The 20,603-nt window shown below is 40.6% G+C and overlaps 1 protein-coding gene and 1 long non-coding RNA gene across 7 annotated transcripts in view; one reads left to right on the top strand and one right to left on the bottom strand.

Moving 5' to 3' along the window:
• MOB3B (MOB kinase activator 3B) overlaps window positions 1-15,814 on the top strand; it is an 84,650-nt gene extending 68,836 nt beyond the window's left edge. For 3 of the 6 annotated variants that reach the window (XR_009961898.1, XR_009961899.1, XR_009961900.1), the window contains 3 exons: window positions 2-204; window positions 5,246-5,375; window positions 15,678-15,793. Coding sequence is in view for 3 of the 6 variants with exons in the window: in XM_062604410.1 (XP_062460394.1) it covers window positions 2-204; window positions 15,678-15,707 (233 nt within the window). In the remaining 3 variants the exon portion in view is untranslated. Of the gene's footprint in view, window position 1; window positions 205-5,245; window positions 5,376-15,677 lie in introns of those variants that run through there. The other 3 variants (XM_062604411.1, XM_062604410.1, XM_062604412.1) reach the window with 2 other exon arrangements.
• On the bottom strand, window positions 15,655-18,720 carry LOC134156409 (uncharacterized). Its single transcript, XR_009961901.1, has 2 exons — window positions 17,527-18,720; window positions 15,655-16,850 (listed from the first exon to the last, which is right to left on the bottom strand). It is a non-coding gene; the product is annotated as an uncharacterized LOC134156409 (long non-coding RNA).
• Window positions 18,721-20,603: the final 1,883 nt, after the last annotated feature.

Raw genomic sequence — 20,603 nt, forward strand, 5'->3', positions numbered from 1 at the left:
GGTGTTCCCTTTCCGAAGAACTTCCTTCAGATCTGCAAGAAGATACTTTGCCGGCTTTTTCGGGTGTTTGTTCACGTCTACATCCATCACTTCGACCGCATCATCGTTATGGGGGCTGAGGCTCACGTCAATACTTGTTACAAGCATTTTTATTATTTTGTGACAGAGTTCAATCTCATCGACCGCAAAGAATTAGAGCCTTTGGTAAGTGTGGGGTTGGGGGGAAAGCTCCAGGAAGTTTTTCTTCTCCTTTCACTGAGCCTTTCCCAACGCTTGTTGCAGTGGGTTTCCTCTGAGGGTAACATCCATGGTTGAACACAGGCAGTTTATAGGGATAAACACTTGCATCTGTCCATAGACCCATTCCGTCTGCTGCAGTATTTGTGTGATGCTTGGTAGGCTCAGTAGAAAGAGAAAAGTGCAGTATATTTTGTATGGAAAAATATAAGGTGGGAAATACTGCCATTTGAAAATAGAGGTTTATTTGTCTTCTGTTTCTTCCTGTATTACATATTTTATATATAATTTTATCTTTTTTCATTGGTCAGTAACAGCATAATACTTACACCCTCGAATCACTCAAAACACATATGAAAGGAAGACTGGTCTGTGTAAAGGTGAATTGTTCATGTTTTTTTTAAATCTTTAAGTAACTGTTTGTGGAGGTATTGAGTGTGTTAACATCCAGAACACACTCTGGATCTAAGTGAGACAGGTGAAGTGAGACAGAGGTTCAATTAGCAGCATAACAAAACTAGACATTTCCATTTGGACTGAAATAGATCAAAGTTAATTTCATTGTTTCCAAAAATAAGACTCCAGAAATGGAAATGCTTTCACTGTTGCTTTCAAATGCAAATAAAATAAAAGTGTAAGCAGGGAAGGAAAAGTAAGGTGCAATTCAGGAAGCAGTTTACCTGCAAATCCTCACTGGCACTTTAAAAGTGATCAGGGCAATGTTTCTCCAAGTGTCAGAGTTTGGAAATACGGTATCATATAACTATTGATGAAGTGCTCAAAACAGTGGGATTTATTATTTTTTTCTCCACAGAATCATAAAATGGCTGAGGTTCTATGACAGCTATGGATATTATGTAGTCCAAAGCCTTGCTCAGAGCAGTGTCACTTAGAAAGGGCTGACCAGGACCATGTCAAATTTTCAGCTGTTCCACATAAAGGCACATTGCAAGGAGGTATATTTCATAGTTGATATGAAACGCTTCTGAAAGTGTGGCAAAGTGATTTCTGCCTGGGTTTCCACAGGAATTGGAGCTGTTGCAGGTGTGGTACATGTATATGCTTATGTGGATTGAAGAAAAAACTGAAAAGTCAGACAAAATGGATGGTCTTGTTTCCAGCAGTTCACAAGGCCTGCTGAAAGACTGCTTATGGCATGTATCAGTAACTTGCAATGTACCTATGGTTTCTTTCTACATAGAAGAGCTTAATATTCCATCTGAATGTGTCCTAAGGGACAGAAGGAGGGCCTGCAAAAGAGAACTTCCCTGCCAGACTGCTGATTCTGGATTAGCTGTAGCTGTTAAGTGCTGAGATGTGTCAGAAGCAAGATCCAAGGTAGGATATTTCAGAGGTAGTAACAGGGGCAATTTTCAGGTATTACAAGTTTCTTGCTTACATTGGAATAGAGAGAGCACACAAATGATTTAATGCTGCACTTATGGCTTCTGCACTAAGTGGACAGACAAAAGATTTGGGCCAGTGGTGCAGGCGGTGGCCCAAGCCCAGCAGCAGAGCAAGCTGCTAATATGTTCCAACTGGTGTGTGCATTCCAGCATTCCCTTCCTTCACAACATTATCTTTAGGACCATCATACGATGCAGTATTATTAACTTTGCTGGGATGGAGAGTCTCCCAGAAAAATGTTTCACCTGCCCTGGGAAAGCACCATGTCAGCAAACTATCAAAGCTCCACCTGCTTCCATCTTCCTGTCCTTGGCTTGTGTGGGTGTCAGCAGTGTGGAAATGCAGAAATAACACATCTGTCTTTTTGTCTTCATCTGGGCAGAGAGAAGGGAGGGAGTTTTAAAACAAAAGCAGACATTACAAACACTCTTGAATTTTAATGCAGTCATTGAGTACAACCTGTGCCCTGCCAGATTCACCGTAGCAGGAAATGAGCCCACATTATCTCCCTTAATTAGAAAATGGGCCAAGAGCTGATTAAATAAACTGCCACAGCTTTATTAAACCGGGAGGCAACTGATTTATCAACATAACTTCAAGAAGGGGGAATGACTGGGGAAGCAGGCAGTAGATGAATAGTAATATTAGGCTGCAGGACTTTGCTCTTTAGATTTTATCAGCCTTTTGCAACCCAGTGCAGCACTTATAAAATGAAGCAAATGAGTCAAGTGGGGTTCCCCCTCCCATTCAGGAGTTACATAAGTTACCCTTTCTGCAATCAAAGAGGGGGATATAGTTCAAAATTCTGCATGTCTTTTTCTCATCCTCATCACTGTGCTAATTTGACAGATCCCCAAGTTTTTGTAGACCTGTTTTATGTGGGGACAGAAAAGGAGGCTGGCACAGTCACTGACCCCACAGGTGGTCCTGAGGAAGAAAATGTATGTCCAACTGGTAAATCTGGGGGAAAAGAAGTCTGAGTGCATATCTGTCCTTTCCTGAAGCTAACAGGCAGAAAAGGCAGCCCACACCATGAGAGTTCTCAGGAGACCCTTAAGGCCTGCCTCCATGGGGAAGCTATCTGGGAATAAACTAAGATTTGAATTTTAAGATGTGGCATCTGCTTTGTGGTGGCTCCCTGTGTGACTGGCTTTATTTCCACTGGCACATTAATTCATTTCCGAGCCTCTTCCCATGGCCAAAACTATCTGGCGGTGTGGTGCCTATTACCTCCATCCCACCCACCCTCACCCTGTGTAGGTGTCTGCTTGTATAGGGTGCTTTAAACACTTCACCTGAACGTGCCCTTTAATGAGAATCTTAATGCAGCTGCCTCAGTATGGTAGGTTACTGTTCAGATGGCAGTCCAGCTACAGCAAGTAATGCTTCTCTACTTCCTTTCCGTGATCCCCTTTCTCTAACAACAGATTTCATAGTATATAGGACTGAAGAAATATGAGTACTCTGTGTCATGAGCAACATCTTGGTTCAGGAAATTTTAGTCAATTTATTGCCAGTTAGCAAAACTTTTCATTACAGATCTGGATAGTGAGGAAAAAAATCCACAATTAATCGAAACACTTGTTGAAGAAACACCTTTCTTTGTCAGGCTCTAATTCAGTGAAAAATTTCTCTTCCTCCCTTCCAAGTCGCAACTCACTTTGGTTTTGATACACATTGCACTCACATACTCCTGTGATGAAACCCGAGGATCAGCACAGCTACAGCAATATCACTTCTAGGAAGGGCAGGTAAACTAGAAATTGAAGGCTTCTGAAAAGTGATAAAGTTAATGCCAGAGAGGCATTAAACTCAGAGTGATTTGTTTGGGTCCTTTTTCCCCAGCAGAACTTGACTGTCAGACAGAGGAACAGAGACAAAGAATCCAGAGCTATAGCTCTCCTTCAGTCATGTAAGAGCCCTCTGATTCAGAGGCCTTAGAGATTTGTTACTCAATCTCAGTGCATTTTGTCAGATAGCAGTTGGTGATGCAGCCAAGTCTGCTCCCAGCTTCTCAGCATTCATCTGTGTGTATCAGAGTATCTTTTTATGATTTCTAAATCTCTGCATTTTAATTTGACTGATATTGCACTGTGCCTTGTGTTTGTCAGAGTTAAGTAAAAGAAACCCCAACCACCTAAAAATGCGGTGAGATTTCAGTGTTAAATTTAGAGATCTGATCATGATGTAATATTTTAGAGCTTTCAAAAAAAAGGAAGACGAGAAAATGTGCGCCCCCTCCAGAAGGAAACGGGAGACCTTATCACCTATGACATGGAGAAGTATGAGGTACTCAGTGACTTTTTTGCCTGGGTCTTCACTGCAGGAGCTGCAGCCACACTGCCCAAGTCACAGGAGGCAAAGGCAGGGAGTAGGAGAATGAGGAACTGCCCACTGTAGGAGACGATCAGGTTTGCAGCCCAGAAAGCCAACCGTATCCTGGGCTGCATCAAAAAGAGCGTGGCCAGCAGGTCAAAGGTGTTCCTGCCACTCTACTCTGCTCTCATGAAAGCCCACCTGCAGTTCTGTGTTCAGCTCTGGGATCCCCAACATAAGAGGTACGTGGACCTGTTGGAGCGAGTCCAGAGGAGGCCACAAACATGATCTAAGAGCTGGAGCCTGAAGACAGTCTGAGATAGTTGAGGGTGTTCAGCTTGGAGAATGCTCTAAGGTCTCCCCTGAGCTGCCTTTCAGTATCTAATAGGGGCCTACAGGAAATCTGTAGAGGGACTTTCTACAAGGTCATGTAGGGATAGGACAAGGGGAATGGCTTTAAGCTGTCAGAGGGTAAATTCAGATTTAGATATAAGGAAAGATTTCTTCACTATGAGAGTGGTGAGGAAGTAGAAGATCTTTATTGTCCCTTACAACACAAACCGTTCTATGATTCTAGATACCTGTGCAAGTTCACAGAGGGCCTGAAAATTTATGCACTTATATATTCAATATGTACCCTGAAACTCATGATCTAATAAAAAATCTAGGTTGCAAACCCACGTATATTTCAAGTCTCCATAACCACACAGTTACAGAAATGTGGGCAGGTCAAGTATTTATACTGTGCCAGTGAGCAATGGGAAGTTATGCACAAGGAGGACCCTGCCAAATAGAAAGAAATTATTCACGTGCTTTGAGTATATCTGCTTCTCTCAAAGCTACTAGGATTCATCAAATGCACAAATGTTTGCCCGAGATACCAGTATCTACCAGTTTTGAACAAGATTTTTTTGTTTAACCAAGGTAGTGACCTCTTATGGAGCAAAGATGAACTTTTGTGCTCTTTACAGAAATACGAAAAATATATTGCAAACCAGTGAGATTCCCAACAGATCCCTACATAACTTTGTAACATATAGTGAAATTTCCCTCAGAGGACAGGGTAAAAGACAGAAGAATGTGACCATCTGCTTTACTCATTTTCCACTTTTTTTTTTTTTTGTAAGTCACATCCTGTTAAAACGTTGATCTTCTTCTCAGAAGTAATTTTTTTATATTAACATTTTAAGAACAGAAAGTAATAATTACACTTGAATGAAGTAAAATAAAGGATATTACTTACAAGTGCTCTTCTGATAGCTGTTAAAATGCTGATTTCATTTAGATGCAGAGACAGTCAGCCACAGTAGCGAATGGATAGCATTGGGGCTGGAAGTGGTGCAGTCAGTGGAGCTCAGTGTACAAAAATGGTGAAGCTGGTAATTGCCTCCATGAGGATGGAGTTTATCTGCAGGGTAAGCGAAGACAGTAAGATTTTCTTGCCTTATTCTCCATAATTTTCAGTGTAAAAGCTTCCTTTGGCTTGATTTGCTTCTGCTAATATTTTCATCCAATATTTGGAGCTGTTTAAAAGCAACCATCTAAATGCGGGGGAATTTCCTTGTCTCTCTAGAAAGCTGTCTTTCTGAGTGAAACTTCTAGTGCTTGTCCAGGCAGCCTACTAAGTAAAGAGACGGATGTCTAATACATTAACCTAATCCTTAAACTTTGTTCAGTTGTTTGGGTTTCTTTTTCTTTTCTATCTTCTTTTTTTCCCCCTAGAAAGTATTATTATATATTATTTGCTAAAGCATGTTATGGTCTGGGTGACAGAAGATTTCAAAGATAAATGTGTTCAGGAAATTACACATCTGGGTTTGTGTAATTACCATAATTCTACCTTCCTATATTCTATGATTCAGAGAGTCATTGATGCCCCGATGACACTGATATGAACCTGAGGTACTTTCTTCTCAGTCAGTGGAGTTATTCCAGATCTTCACGTAAAATTCAAAGAAAAATTTATCCCTGCAGTCACAGGTGGTATGTTCATGTGCCGTACAGGTGGTAAGTTCATGTGTTTTACACCAACACTGGCGTTACACAGGATGCTGCTTTGTGTGCTGCTGTAGGGTGCTCTGGCCCCATGATTGTATTAATTGACAGGATTGTAGGCAAGTTCAGTGCAACAACAAAAAACATGTACACGGGCAAAGGGAAAGCTTTCTTTGTACTTACAGCCAGAATGTCAGAAGTGCTGCCATATGCATGGCATTGATTGTGAAAACACAGCGTTGCCATTTCCAAGCTAGTATCTTACATAATCTATTTAAAAAAAAAAAAATCACTCAAGGCATAGTTCCACAAGCATTTTAAGCCATGATGAATGCAGTCTGAAACTGGAAGCAACGATCCTGCCCTTCATTGCTGCTAACTTGATAGCCCTCTCAACTTCCTTCAGAACTAGCCTTTGTGTTATCAGATCCAGGGATGGATCAGCTGGGCACCAGCTCAGCTGAAACTGGTGGTTATCACAGAATTGTAGAATCACAGAATAGTTCAGGTTGGAATTGAAATTTAAAGGTCGTCTAGTCCAACCCCCCTACAATGAACATCTTCAACTTGATCAGGTCCAACCTGACCTTGAATATTTCCAGGGATGGGCAACCTGTGCCAGTGTTTCACTGTACTAACTGTAATTTTTTTTTTTTCCCTTATATCCAGCCTGAATCTCCCCTCATTTAGTTTAAAACCATTCATTCATTCATTCATGGCTTGACTTCGCAAACGAAGTTTTGAGAAGGGCTTTACCCACGCTTACTACATGCACGCTGATGACTAAAAAGGCCAATGTGAGATAGGCAAATCTGGCTGCAAAAGCACAGCAAAAGGTCTCATCCTATCAACACAGCCCTGCTAAAAAGTCTGTCCTGGTCTTATAAGCCCTCTTCAAGTATTGAAAGGCCACAGTAAGTCACCCTTAGAGTGACTTAGAAGGGCCTTAGAACAATCCCAGAACCCTGGCAGAAGTAGACCTGCTCTGCTCATAGGCTGTCCTTTAGACACTGATGATTGGCCACTTTGGGGACAAGACTATTGAGCCAGATGGACCTTCTCTCTGATGGAGTACTGTTGTTCTCAGGCTTTTGTGTTTCAGTCTGTTTTCCAAAGGGAAACTGCTCCAGCATTTCTAGAAATGAGCATGAGGAAATAAAACCAAATTCATACGGAACTGAACAGGTATTGCTGACACTGCTGAGAACAGAAGGACAGAATGGCTTTCCTACTGACAATTTTCTGTGTGTCTTCATCTCATCAGAGTTTTTGGAGTTATTCTGTAAAGTGCTCTGGATTAACTGCTCTGCTGTCTTGTGCTTTGACACAATTACCTGTCTTTTGTGGGTGCATAAGTACAAGTGTCTGTTGCTGGTGAGGAGTATACAACAGAAGTCTTGTTTTAAAGTTTAGCCAGTGAATTAAAATTATAGCCTGTTGATTAAAAGAGGCTCTCCAAATTAATCCGCATTTCGCAGTTTGCAATAAACAATACTACATTTGAACTTCAAAGAGATTATAGAAACAAGATAAAAAAGGCCAGAATAAAGGAAACTTTAGACTAAGTTGTTGCTCTGTGCTAGTTCAGTATCTGTGGGGAGTAGCTGGCTTGGTTACAGCAACAAGGAGAAAAAAACACAGTAGAAAAGAGCAATTGTGATTGCAAAACCACAGAAAATTACGGGGGCATTCCAGGTCAGGTGTGATATAAAAAAGGGGTTTGAAACTATTTGCTTTATAATGGATATGTGTTTCTCCTGCTCTACTCACATGGGAGCTTTCTGCACATGGGCTTGCTCGTGTTTAAATTCCCAGATGAGTCAGAGCCAAAATTGCTTCTTAGTAACCACGTGATGCCTTAGTAACTGGTAGATGATGTGAATCAGAGTTGACAGTTCATGCCCCATCAAGGAAAAACCGTGGAGAATACGCTGTAAGTGGAATCAGAAAGTGACAAAACCACTAAGAATTTAATCTGATGTGATTTTCCATCTGTAATTTGTATCCGTTTACACTGGTTCTTGTATTGATTAGCAAAACAGGTCCTTGGTGATGGTCTGTGCTCTGTTTGGAAAGCACATTAACAGCAAGCAGAAACTGGAAAAAGCTTTTTCACCAGCATTGCAGTTTAGATACATCCTGTGCTTCTGTGAATGACATAGATCAGCTGCCCTTACTAGACTGAAACAAGGAAGCAATCCACTGATTGTTGTCAATCTTCACAAATAACAAACTTGTTAAAAAAAAAGAAAGCTCAAAACAATTTGAAATTTTGGAAAACTGTTCGAAAAATAGCTATAATTTCCTTTCTGTAGCACTTAACAACTTAATCCTGTAGCCTAACTGGCATCAGAAGGCAACTGTGAAGACATTATTGAGAACAAGTTCCAGGAAAGCTATTTTACCTAACAAAAAATACATATTTTCCTAATTTGAACAGTACTTGTTTAGTGACTGTTGGTTTTCTTGAGTGTTGGATTAGGCTGTTATTAGTTTTTCTAAATCCACACAAACTAGGAAACTGAGAAACAGCAAATCAAATTTTTTGGTTTGTCAAAGGAAAAAAATGAACTTGGCAGTTTTGTAAAAAAAAAAGGGGGAAGGAAAGATGTAATTATTGTCCCACTTAAATAGATCTGTTAGTGTATAAAAACAGTTATGTAAAATACCTACTATATATAACAAAACTGTAGTTCACAATAGAGAACTAGCATGTCTCCTGATAAATTTTCTGCAAAATTTTATGCTATGGCGTAACTGTTTGCTTATCCACTCTGTGTGACCTTAATGCCAAAAGCAGCACATTTAAAGTCCATTTGGTAAGGTAAGATACAGAAGACAAAAACATGCAGAAAGTGAAAGTACCTCCTTGGAATACTCTGCCTTTAAGCAAGTCTGCCATCCAAATGCATGTTCTGAGTATCTACTTAGATGTAACCCTACTGACAGGTGCATTTTGCAGCACAATTTCCTGATCCTCTTCCGACTTGCAGTTAGTTGATAAAGTGCCTTTGTCATCCGTGATAAGGGATTATGTTTGTAGACAGGAGTTTTATCCTGCAAACATCACTGTACCAATTCAGGAGTCATCAGCTGGGACTATTATCAGGCCATCCATAGCCTCAGAGTAACTGCCATGAATCATAGGAGAAATTCATTTGGTCCTGTGTATGATGACAATTAAGAATGTGGAAAACATCCTGAAACCTAATGCAATACCCAAATGATCAATATGCTCACTAGATAGAAATTGCCAGTCTTTTATTTTTTTCTGTCAGTATACGGAGGCAGGGGTAACTAAAGAAGTCAAGGAAATTTTTTAGGTAACTTTGGAGAAAACAATTTCTAAGTGAAGATTCAGGGTGTGTTTCTAACTAAAAATGCTAGAAGAAAGGAGTTTTGCAAATGGCTTTGCTATTACAAATCTGGCTTCAGCCTTCCTATCCTGGTCAATTAATTGTCTGAGTATAGATTAGTTGCACAGGACAGAACTTAAACCTCATGATCTGTGGTATTGCATAGTAAACAGCATCTTTTGTGACCAGGATGCAAAGAGCTTTGTCCACCTAATGATTGTCAACTGCTGAAATCTTTGTGAAGAAAAACAGCAAAAAGGTTGCAGAAGTCACAGCCATTTGTGCTTTGAAGAACAGTATGTAAAATGTTCTTTTAATCCTTTTGCTTCTTCGTCTACTTATTCTGTGGTTCTGATCTGAACAAAAAGCCTGTGAACTGGCTCCATACTGAGCCAGTATGAGCCTCTCTGCATGTGTATGAGATTCCCCTTGGGTGTAGCTTGCTTTTTTTGTCTGTAAGAGTAGGGAGGAGAAAGGTATGTCCCGGTGATGCTTGTGTTTGCTCCAGCAGAGCCTTCTGATCATAGAATAGCAGGATGGTTTGGGTTGGAAGGGACCCCAAACATCATCCAGTTCCAACCCCATGCCATGGGCAGGGACACCTTCCACTAGACCAGGTTGCTCCAAGCCCTATCCAACCTGGCCTTGAACACTGCCAGGGATGGTGCAGCCACAGCTTCTCTGGGCAGCCTGTGCCAGTGTCTCACCACACTCATACTACAGAACTTTTTCCTAGTGTCTAATTTAAATCCCTCTTCTGACAGCTTAAAGCCATTCCCCCTTGTCCTATCCCTACATGCCCATGTAAAAAGTCCCTCTCCAGAATTCTTATAGACCCCTTTAGGCACTGGAAGCTGCTCTAAGGTTTCCCCTGAGCCTTTTCTTCTCCAGGCTGAACAATTCAGGAACACACTTGATGACTCATGTTGAACTTCTTGTCAGACAAATCTTCCAAGTCCTCCTCTGCAGGGCTGCTGCCTGTATCAGGGTCTCTCCAGATCCCATCCCTTACCTTCAGCATTCACTGCACTGACAGCTTGGTGTCATTGGCAAACTTGCTGATGGTGCACTCAATCATGAGCCACACAGATCAGAAGCAGTATGTATTACCTTCCTGCCCAATACTATGTATTTATTCACAGGATTGTTATACAGTTGAGTTCCTTAACCATAAGAATATAGTTAAGACTGAGCAATGTTGGGTTTTTTGGGGGTTGCAGTGGTTGAAGACATGAGTATGTGACAGGATACATGTGGAAGGTTGTTTTCTCTAAGTCAGTTAGTTGGGACAGGTGAATTAGGCATGGTATCTGTTGCTGGCCTCTCCTTGTTAGCTACTCAGTCAGGTTTTCCAAGGTATTGGACACATCTGTGCAGTGTATCGCTACCTGTCAAGAGCCAATGTGTTTCCTCTAACCACTGCTCTGCTGAGATACTTGTATTCACATCTTCCACCCTCACCTTGTTTAAAACAGTTGGCAAATGGCTAAAACAGGCTGTTGTCAGATCATCCTTAGGCTTGCCAACTGGCAATAGCAGGAGGTGGTAAGCCCTATACAGCTGTGGTTTGAGGAAGTGGAAGTGGCGGGTAGGACATGGACACTGAATGAGGATTCAGATCTTGAAAACAGCCCTGTTTTTAGTGAAGATGATCATTGCATTAACTTTTCTGGTGTTCTTACAGGATGCTGTCATTTATACTATTTACTCTTGTCACTTCACTCACTTTCCCATTAGTTTTTGCACAAGACATAGACTCCAGACCACTTGCTTCCATTAGATACTGGTACATAGGTGGTACCTGTTTTTTTCCAACTTATGTTTTCCAACTCCATATTTGACTCACGTAATCATAGCAACACTATTTTCTTAGAAGAATATGATTCTTTATTCGGGAACTCATTATTTGTCCTGTTAAAAAGATTTCTTCATCTACTCATGCATGCTGTAAGATGTCAGATTTTTCCAATTCTTTTCCTGCAGAAAAGACAAGCTGAGGAGTGGAAATTGAAAGAGTTAGGTATAGATTTATGTGCTGAATATATCTGACACACATATTAAAACAGTAGGGAGGGAAAAGAACCAGGTATCCATCAGAGATAAAGATTGATTGCCCTCTTAAGACTGTGTGTTGCTTTTCTCCCTTCTTCTGGGGAATTATGTTGGTTGGTACTCCCTGAAAAATACTGAGGAATGAATCCTTCTGTGAAATCACAGATAGTAACAAACCAGATGGATTTCTGGTGCTTACAAAGTGGCTTGTTAGTGTTAACTCCAGCAAGTGAGGCAGTACTTTAAAGGGCTTGACAGAGAATGACCAGTGTTTCTCTTTAAGCTACTTAGAAGGGAGTCCTGTGTTAAATTCTTCTCAGTGGCTGTTTTTTCGCCATAATCAACACACAGATAAGATCAGGAATTTATTTTCTGGTTTGTATTTTGGGTTTGGAAAACAGCATTTAGTTCTGCCTTCATTTTTTTAGTCAATTGTGTAATCCGAAATTGAAAGCAGGGGCAAGTCTGAATGCAGCAATACAGAATAATGCTGTGGAATATCTTGTGATGTATTTTCAAGAGGAAGCGTATCTGGTATCAAAAGTTCTGGTGTGAAGAGTTTCTGTTAATGGTGTTTTGTGTGTTTAGTCAGCACAGGAAGACTTTGAAAGTTTTAAATATCTCTAAAAATGTTTGTGTGTGCCTGTCTGTGTCTCTGTGTCTGATTCTCTAAGTTGTCTGTCTAGCCTGTATATTATATTTAATATCCAGCTGCAGCTGGGTATCCTAGTACTTTAAACCAAAGAGTCAGCATTACCAGTTTTCCTGCCTTCTCAGAAGAGTCAGTCAGCCGCGAGTTGTCATTTCCCATGTTTGGGAAGTACCCTCGTGTGCTTTTAAGTGATAGTTATTACTCAAGAACATGCCTTTACACCTTGCCAAATTCAGTGAAGTTTCGGAGAAGCACAAAGTTGCAACAACTCCGGAAACACTGAAGAAGACTCAGCTTTTGAGTTTGTATCAAAGGCAGTGCTCACTTAATGGCTGTATACCACCAGAATAAATAAGGAGCCAGATCTTTGATGAGGTTTGAGAGGGACTTTTCCGCTGAGTTAAGCAGAGTGGAGCTGTGTATCAAGTTCCCTTGTGCTCATCAGAATCAGTGAGGGATTTTCCATCAGGCTCTGTAAAGAGCAGGTGATTAGTTTGTAAAGGTAAGCATCCCAGAAGGAGTGTTTGGCAAGTAGGAGAGGTTTGCTCTGTTAAAAGCTCAGCAGTATGCTCTGCAACACACCTCATGCCTTGATGGATGCTGTGGGTATGACCGTTCCTCTCATTCTCACCAGCATTTTAAGTAAGCTAGCTTTTTCTTTGCCTCCTTCATAACTTTATCTGTCTCTTGGAGAAACCATTGCCTGTGTGTTTTTCTTTCCTATTGTAACAAACAACTGGAAGTAGATCAGTCTTCCAAAACATGTACCAGGTCACTGTTTTAAGGATCATGCGGGTTTTGTTTGCTTGCTGCTTAGTTTGTTGTTTGTTTAAAAAAAGCACATCCATTTCATTGTCATGGCTGAAATCAGTAAAAGCTGAAGCAAATATATGCAGGAATGCAGTGTGACTGTATGTCTGTACTTCTGTGTCCTACATTTAGCAATAATAATATAGATCAACACAGAGAAAGTTTCTGAGTCAGAGATGATGTTTTGTAAGTTTTAACATTATTCTGACTTTACAACTTTGGTGAGCATTTCCAAAGCCAAGCAGGTGTTGAAACAGAAGGCTGGTTAAGTAGAAGCAGGGAGAAGACTGCAGAGCCATTTGCCAGAAACGTTCTCCTGACCGGATGGGTGGAATAGGATGTAATGAATGTAAGGGACCTTGAATATAACTGTCCAACCAAACAAAAACCCAGACATGAAGGGAGGGAGAAGCTTCGGGAGAATTTGTATTACTGTAAAAAAATAAATTCTGACTCTACGGAAAAGTTAGGAATGGCATGGTAGGTCCATGCTTCATAACTCTCAAGCAGTGAAGCATTCACAGCTGCATATGACTGAAACACATGGCAAACTCATTTAAAGCCGTCTGGTTACATTTTAGGCATAAATTACCTAGGCTTTTATTCTTTCCTTTGCCTAGACACACGAATGCCTCAGCTCCTGTCTCTGATGCCATTTTTTTCTTTGAGGTAAGAATGGAGACCCATTTTGCCTGTTGAATATGTTGCTTATGATGTTTTGTTATTCTATCAGGAAGCAGTTTGCACTGCTTCTGAAGGAGGATAGCCAATTTTACAACTCCAGTAGTGTCCACATTACCCTCTTTACTGCTTTTCTAACAGGATAAGATGCTGTTGTCTTCAAGTATCTGTTCAGCAGCAGATGGAGAAAGAAGTGAATCATAGAATCATAGAATAGTTAAGTGGTGGTGTTTTACCTCACAGATCTGCTGTGGTTATTGATAGTATAATATGGACATGCAGGGGACTGCAAAGATTGATGCTGCTTCAAGCAGCATTAGCGCCTAATTAATCTTCAGATAAGGGAGATAAAGGAATAATTTAAAACTGGGAAGAAACCACAGACTTTGGCAACAAGTGCTCTTTTTCTGAGCATGTTTCATCTCCTTTCTACTAGCAGCAGATTTTTGGAGAGGAAGGCACTGAGCAGCCTCCACAAGGCACGTGTCCCTGCAGCCTGTACAGAAGCCTGGCAGCCCATGCCGAGGCAGGTCGGAGCCCAGATGCTGGGGAGTGGCCAGGGCTGGGACAGGGCATCCTCAGATGGGAAAATCAGCTTTGGAAACAGTGTCAGGCCCTCTCAATAATGGTTCTGCATGGTGTCAAACCACACCAGGGCTTGTGGAACTGACCTGCCCTCCCTGGGAAGAGCTTCCTGTCAAACTGAGTGCTGCTGGGTATTTCCAGATTCTAGGTGCCTACTTTGGTCAGACGTAGTTATCATGGTGTTTATGTATTTATAAATTGTATTTTGGTCTTTACTTCCTATTATAGTTTCTCTTTATGATCCTTCAAAGAAAGAAGAGGGAGAGGCATTTTGTATCTCCTTATGTATAAAACATTAGGAAGCTGTCCAGCAGTGTGCTGAATTATATCAAGTTATGCTTCTGGTATTTGTTGCTCTGAAGTCATAAGCCTAACTGCAGATGTTTAAAAGAAAAATTAAACACCTCAAGCCCCAAAAATATTTAAGGAGAAAAAGGGACAGATTTTTCCATGAACATTCACCTTTGTCACCTTTAATAAGTCAGAGGAGAAGCAACTACTAGTTCAGATCACTGTATGGATCACTGTGAAGATCACACCTTACTGTATAAATTGCTGTACTAATTACCATTGTCTTTATAACAGCTGCAAATGACATTATTCCATTCTGTTACATGCATGGTAGCAAAAGAATAAGTGATGCAAGACAGTTTATGATTCTACAAGAAATGAAAACTAAAGCTCTGGAAGGGGAAAAAAGTCCTAGATTTCTGCATGGGAGAACAAAGATAGAGTTGCAAAACTGTCAGAAAGCTGTTTGCATTAGATATTAGTGATCTTATGACAAACTATTGGAGCCAGCTAAGAAGATTTTCAAAAACTTCTCATAACTTGGTAAATTTAAATAGATTCTCCAAGGGAAGTGCTGTATGGTCTCAATATGAAAGAGGACTTAAATGGAAAACCTGCACAACTACGGTGACCCTTATATGTGGCAGCCTTCAGCCTTGGCAGCAAACAGCACACATTTCTGCCATGTATGTGGATGGCTACTGGACAGATCATCTGATATTTCTTTCCAGAATGGGGTATTTACTGGAGAGTTTATGCCAGAGTGCCCTTAAATCAGATTAGAAAAAAAACCTGTATGGATCCCAAACCCCAGTTCCTAATGGACTCTGGGAGTGCTCCAAGGCCCCATGCTTCAGTGCTGGTCAAGTCTTCAAGAAGATTTGTGTCCATGTTCCCTTTGTGTCCATGTGTAGGCAGAAGTAACTAGGCAGAGAATGTATCTCCATGTTTCCTGTTGGCCACAGCTTCAGTAACAGTGATTGAAATCCTTTTTCTTACATTAAATTGACAGGTGTCTTGCTTTTGGAGGTGAATAATTTCTTTCTTGTGGGATGCAGCACCATTTACCTCGAGAATTAGTAGGGTATTAAAGCTGATAAAAATGACAAAATGGTGCATGCTAATTGACAGTTATGTTCATTGTCGTTGAATGTCACAGGGGGGACAGAACCACAGTGGTACATAAAAACAAGAGCAGAGATGCAGAAATATTAACTAGGAAGATGTGTGTTCAGGCTTTACAACAAATGCTATTTGTTACCTGTAAATGTAAATCTCCCCCTCTTGTTTTACAGAAAGAGATGACAACCAGGATGTGTCACTAAAAGGCTATCCACTGAAGAAAAGCAAAGTCCAGTTTTCTTCTTACTGCAGAGTTCAAGAATGTCACAGCCCTTGTGGACTGAGCCTGCTTGTTAATCCATGAAAGCACAAAAGATGGGAACCACAGTTAATTTCACGAATGCTTTCCACCACTTTCAGTGTTCTTAGCCCTGCATATGTTGCTAGGAACCTCATCTGAGCAACATGGATTATTGAGAAAAAGAAGAATCAATTTCATATTAGATCTAACTTCTCCATTAGGGATAAGAACCTCTTCAGCCACAAATGATGGCAGAATGTGCTCCTGCTGCTAAAGCTTTACTGAAATTCAGGTCAGGTCCCTGGGCTGACCTCCAGATTAGTTGTTTAGGAATGAAACTGGATTGTTAGCAGCAATGTTGTTTTCTTTTTATTTTGTTTCTTGGTTTGTGCTTTGTTTCCCAAGTGCAGCAGAGTATTAAGATGATCTGGAATTAATCTGAAATCACAGAAGACGTCTAGCCTTTAATGCCTCTCCCCATCACCAGGCCACCCAAGGCTTGGCCATTGTTCCCCAATGCCAGTGAGACTTGTATTTCCAGGAACACAGCTGTATTCTTCACCTGATCAGGCAGCTTGTGCTTCATTGTGACTCTGAATTGAGTGACAGGGGAGAGTTTCTGATCTAAATTACATGAGTAGAAATCCAGATACAGCTCTGCAGTGTTGAAATCTATTCTTTGAATTCATCCTGTGACTGACAGCAAATCTGCTCAGTATCTTTGCTGTACTCAGCATTTTCCTGAAGTACCCGATGAAGTACAACAATGTGATTTGGTATCCTCCTGTCCTCTTAGAAAAAGGATCTCTCTCATTCATCTTTTCAGGGAAAAATAAACTTAATTTTAGTTACTGTTCTTAAATATAGTTACTTCCTGGAAGGAAGATGGAGTGAAGACGTGTAACATAAAAGTTAGAGTGGGAGGGACTAAGTGGAGGTCTCTGTTGCATCTGAACAGTGTCCAGCAGTGTGGCTTGCTTTCCACGCAAAGTTTTTTTGCAATACTCAGGCCAACTTAACTAATTCATGTATGTACAGCCTGGAAGCATACATTGCAGTAAATCAAGTCTTCTATGCCAAATACACCCTGATAAGAGGCTTTCTTCTGAAAAACAAAAAAGAAGAAAAAAAAGAATACTAAAGCAATATTTCACAGAGAGATCACAAGAGACATACAGCTGAGTACATGGAGTCAAGTGGAACACACTTGCATATTTTGTGCCTTCTAATGAATTTTGCACACTTGTGTTATTGTGAAAGATTATTCCTTCCTGAGTAAGTGCTGAACTCTGTTGCTCCCTTCTTCTCAAGTGAGTTAGGTATGTTTACATCTTCTGAGACAGTATCAGAAGCAAATCTCACAGATCATGGAAGGGGTAGCATGCACTAAAGAGTAACAGCAGTTTCAAGCTCATATTGTGGTACATTCTGATTTGCTTGCCTGCTTGCTTAAATTGGGGCTTGTAAATGTTATTGATTGTCCTTTCCATGACGAAGGGCTTTTAGTGTAGCTAGGGTGAAGGCTTTTCTGCATCTTTAAATTATGCAAGCAGCATTATCCTTTGCTTTCAAGGGGATGGACTGTAGTGTTCCTACCTCCTTTGGTGGTCTTTGCAATCGGGTTAATTCTTTGGATGTTGGAATGTGCACACAGATAACTTCTGGCCTGCTGGCACTTTTGCAGGATATAACTAGCTTGTGGAATTCATTGCCACAGCTGCTGCCAAGCTTAGTTGCCTGATTTTAAAGATGAGAAATGTTACATCTGTGGAAGAACATACATGGTACATGTGGATGACGGCTGCCTGGAATTACGACATTAATTGCATACAAAAAGGTTTCTTGCACCCCTCTGAAGTGCCTGGGCTGTTGCACTGTTGGTGATGGAGCTGTAGCTGGTGCTACAGCTCTTGAATTTCAGTGTGGTCAGTTGCCATCTGCTGTTCTTGTGGCTGGGCAATACTGTAGTGCTGTATTTTAAAGATTAACACAAACATGCAAATGTGTGAAATTTTGTTTATAAAGATTAAAGTCACTACATAATTTGAAAATCATGGTATTATATGCATAAAATACCTTCATCTTATTATGCTACTTACCACATACTGGTTTGAGTCTGTTCACTGTAGCTGTCTGAAGTAGAATTTGTTCCCAGTTACTTTGGATTGTATTTTAATGACCTTTTTGCGAATGTGTTGATCTTGTGAATGCAAAACTTGTCTGTTGGAGTATTTTTCTTCTTCTGAAACTGCTTGTCATAAACTCTTGTGTTTCTTTTTCTAGTACAGCACACTGTATCAGGAAATGCAGAGTTTACACTAGAGGATTTGTGTTTGACCTGGCCAAAATTCCTGTAGTTAGAAAAACCTGTTACAATCCAGGAGCTGAACCAGCCACAAGGAAGTGCAAAATGTACTTGTTCTGGTTGTTTATTCTACTGGGGAGAACAGTGAGGTTGCTAGGTGATTAAATAAATTTCCTCTGAATGGTAGAGTTTGGCCTTTGGCTAAATATGCCTCCAAACAGGTGCACTTGATTCCACGGCAGAGGCGTTCAGCCAGAGCCAGCCCATCTCATGCTGTGAGCCGTTTCTCTTTTCCTGTGCCTGGTATGTGATATGCAAATAAAAATAATGTCTGGAACGTAGCATCGCTATGTGAAAGTATATTTCCCTTCCCACAGAGGACAGAGGTGCAGCATCCTACTGAATCTCATGCTTAAGGATGCCAGCTGCACCAGTAGTCGGCTCTGGGCCGCATCTGGACAGAATTTTGTTTTGGTTGTTAATTGCAGGTCCTGACTTACGTGATTCCTCAGGATATGTAATGAGAACTGACTTTAAACATGATTGTGTGCAGAGGCACCATTTTCACCTACTGAGAAAAACTTTCTACCTGATCTTACCAATTATGTATGTTCCTAATCATTCCAGCATTCCATATAATTCTGGGATTGATGGGAGGGAGATGTTTGGATTTGTTCTTTTGGTTTGGGTTGGGTTTATTAACCTTTCTACTCTTTCAATCAGGTCTTGGTTTTCTTGCCTAAAAACCAATTATTTTACTCTTGTACTTATCTTAAGGTAGGCTGTTAGTGTTAAGCTTCAAGGCACTGTAAGAGGGATTGCTTCAGCTGACTGAGACCATAGCTTTACTTCAGAGTGTGAAGGGTTCCTGTGATACCAAATTGCCTTCGGTGGTTAAAGACTTAATAGCTTTTATTGATTGTCTCTGTAATAAGGCATTTTGTAGTGAACTTCTGCTTTGTATCAACACAGACTAGTGTCACAGTAGTGATAAATGCAACATGAAACAAATCTTAATGTCACCTCCCTTTCAGTGTTAGGAAGGATGGAGTTCCAGGGTCTGTCAAAGGGGCTTTTTTTTTTACTGATATTCAGCAGTAAAATTGATATTCTCCATCAGATTTGAGAGCACTTTGGTACTTACAAAAACAGGAGTTTTCTCCAAAACCTCAAGCTCTAAGCAGCAAAATGTGCCCCAGACAAGGTACTTGACTCTCCTGACCAATAGATTCATTAACAACAAGGTAGGGAAAGAGGAGGAGAGCAGTTGATGTGTAACTCTGTGGGGACCTATGGAAAACTGCTCAAGATATGCAGAAACCTAAGAGGTAAACACTGTACCAGTGGTCATGTGTGAAATAATTCCTGGAGCAGTGTGGAAAGGACACAAAGAGTACCCTTTGTAGTCAGGGAGCCGCTATTACCAAGGTGCTACTAACAATAGACTAGGAGGATCTTTCAGCACCTTTGTACTTTGGGTTGAATAAATCGTACCTCCTGGAGCCTTCTCACAAAAAGCAGTTCCTTTTTTTACCTTTTCACCGTGTTCTTCGGGTTTCTCACATTTTCAGGGAACGGGGTCTCAGAGGTGGCCTTCTGCCTTTTAATCTTCTTTTTTGCTTCCCCAAGGACAATGTTATTACAAAACGCAGCTTTCTCACCTCTCTGTGCCTTCAGAAAGGATACCTGTCACCTGTGCCCTCCAAAGAGAGGTTAAGGATTGTGTTTGCATTGTGTCTTCAGAAGAGTAGAAGCAGAGAGCCGGAGGAACCTGCCCGCCCAGCAAAACAGGATGCACTGTGTCTAAAAAAGATACATGCTTGCTATTGTGTAACATGCTTTAACTGCTTTAGAGAGGGGATAACACTGGGGGATGCGGTATAGACAAGTGGTCAGTGTTTAGACATTTTTTCCTATATATTGGAAGAAATTAAATAATTCCTTAAATAACTATGAAGACTATTCCAAGCCAAATCAGTAGTAAGAACCTGGTAGTTGTATACATTGAAGTCTGAAATTATCGATCTTGATTCTTCATGTATTTCAAGCTCAGTAGAGAGTGTTTTGTGTTTTTGAGGGTTTAGCCAAATAAGTTTGAGCTATTAAAGTAGTTGTTTCTTTTCTGTTTTAATACAGATATAATATAATGCAGAGCTATAATAATATCCTCCCAGGAAAAAATAAATACTTGTCCAGTCTAATACATGTGCATGCTTTTATGTGTGTGCACATACGTATATGTGTGTTTGGGTGGGGATATGCATGTGGACGTCTGTGTGTGCATATGTACAGTGTGTACATATGTACACTCCTTGCTCTCCCTCACAGAATTTTAGTGGGGATAAGTCTTTCTAAGAATAAAGTGTTTGATTCCTTTTCCATGATTCTCCAATGCATCAGCACTGTTTGGAATGTCAGGTGTGTCTTAGGCTTTTTTAGTTCTGTTATTAAATGACAGTTCAGCTGTATGGGAAGAGAAACTGATGCTGTTGTAGTCATTAAAAGAAAGAGTACTTTTCAAATCAGTCTTAGTAAATGAAGCAATGAAATCCA

Source organism: Pezoporus occidentalis, unplaced genomic scaffold (assembly GCF_034315485.1).
Source record: "Pezoporus occidentalis ecotype Australia unplaced genomic scaffold, CSIRO_AGI_Poc_V1 ctg86, whole genome shotgun sequence".
NCBI lineage: Eukaryota > Metazoa > Chordata > Aves > Psittaciformes > Psittacidae > Pezoporus > Pezoporus occidentalis.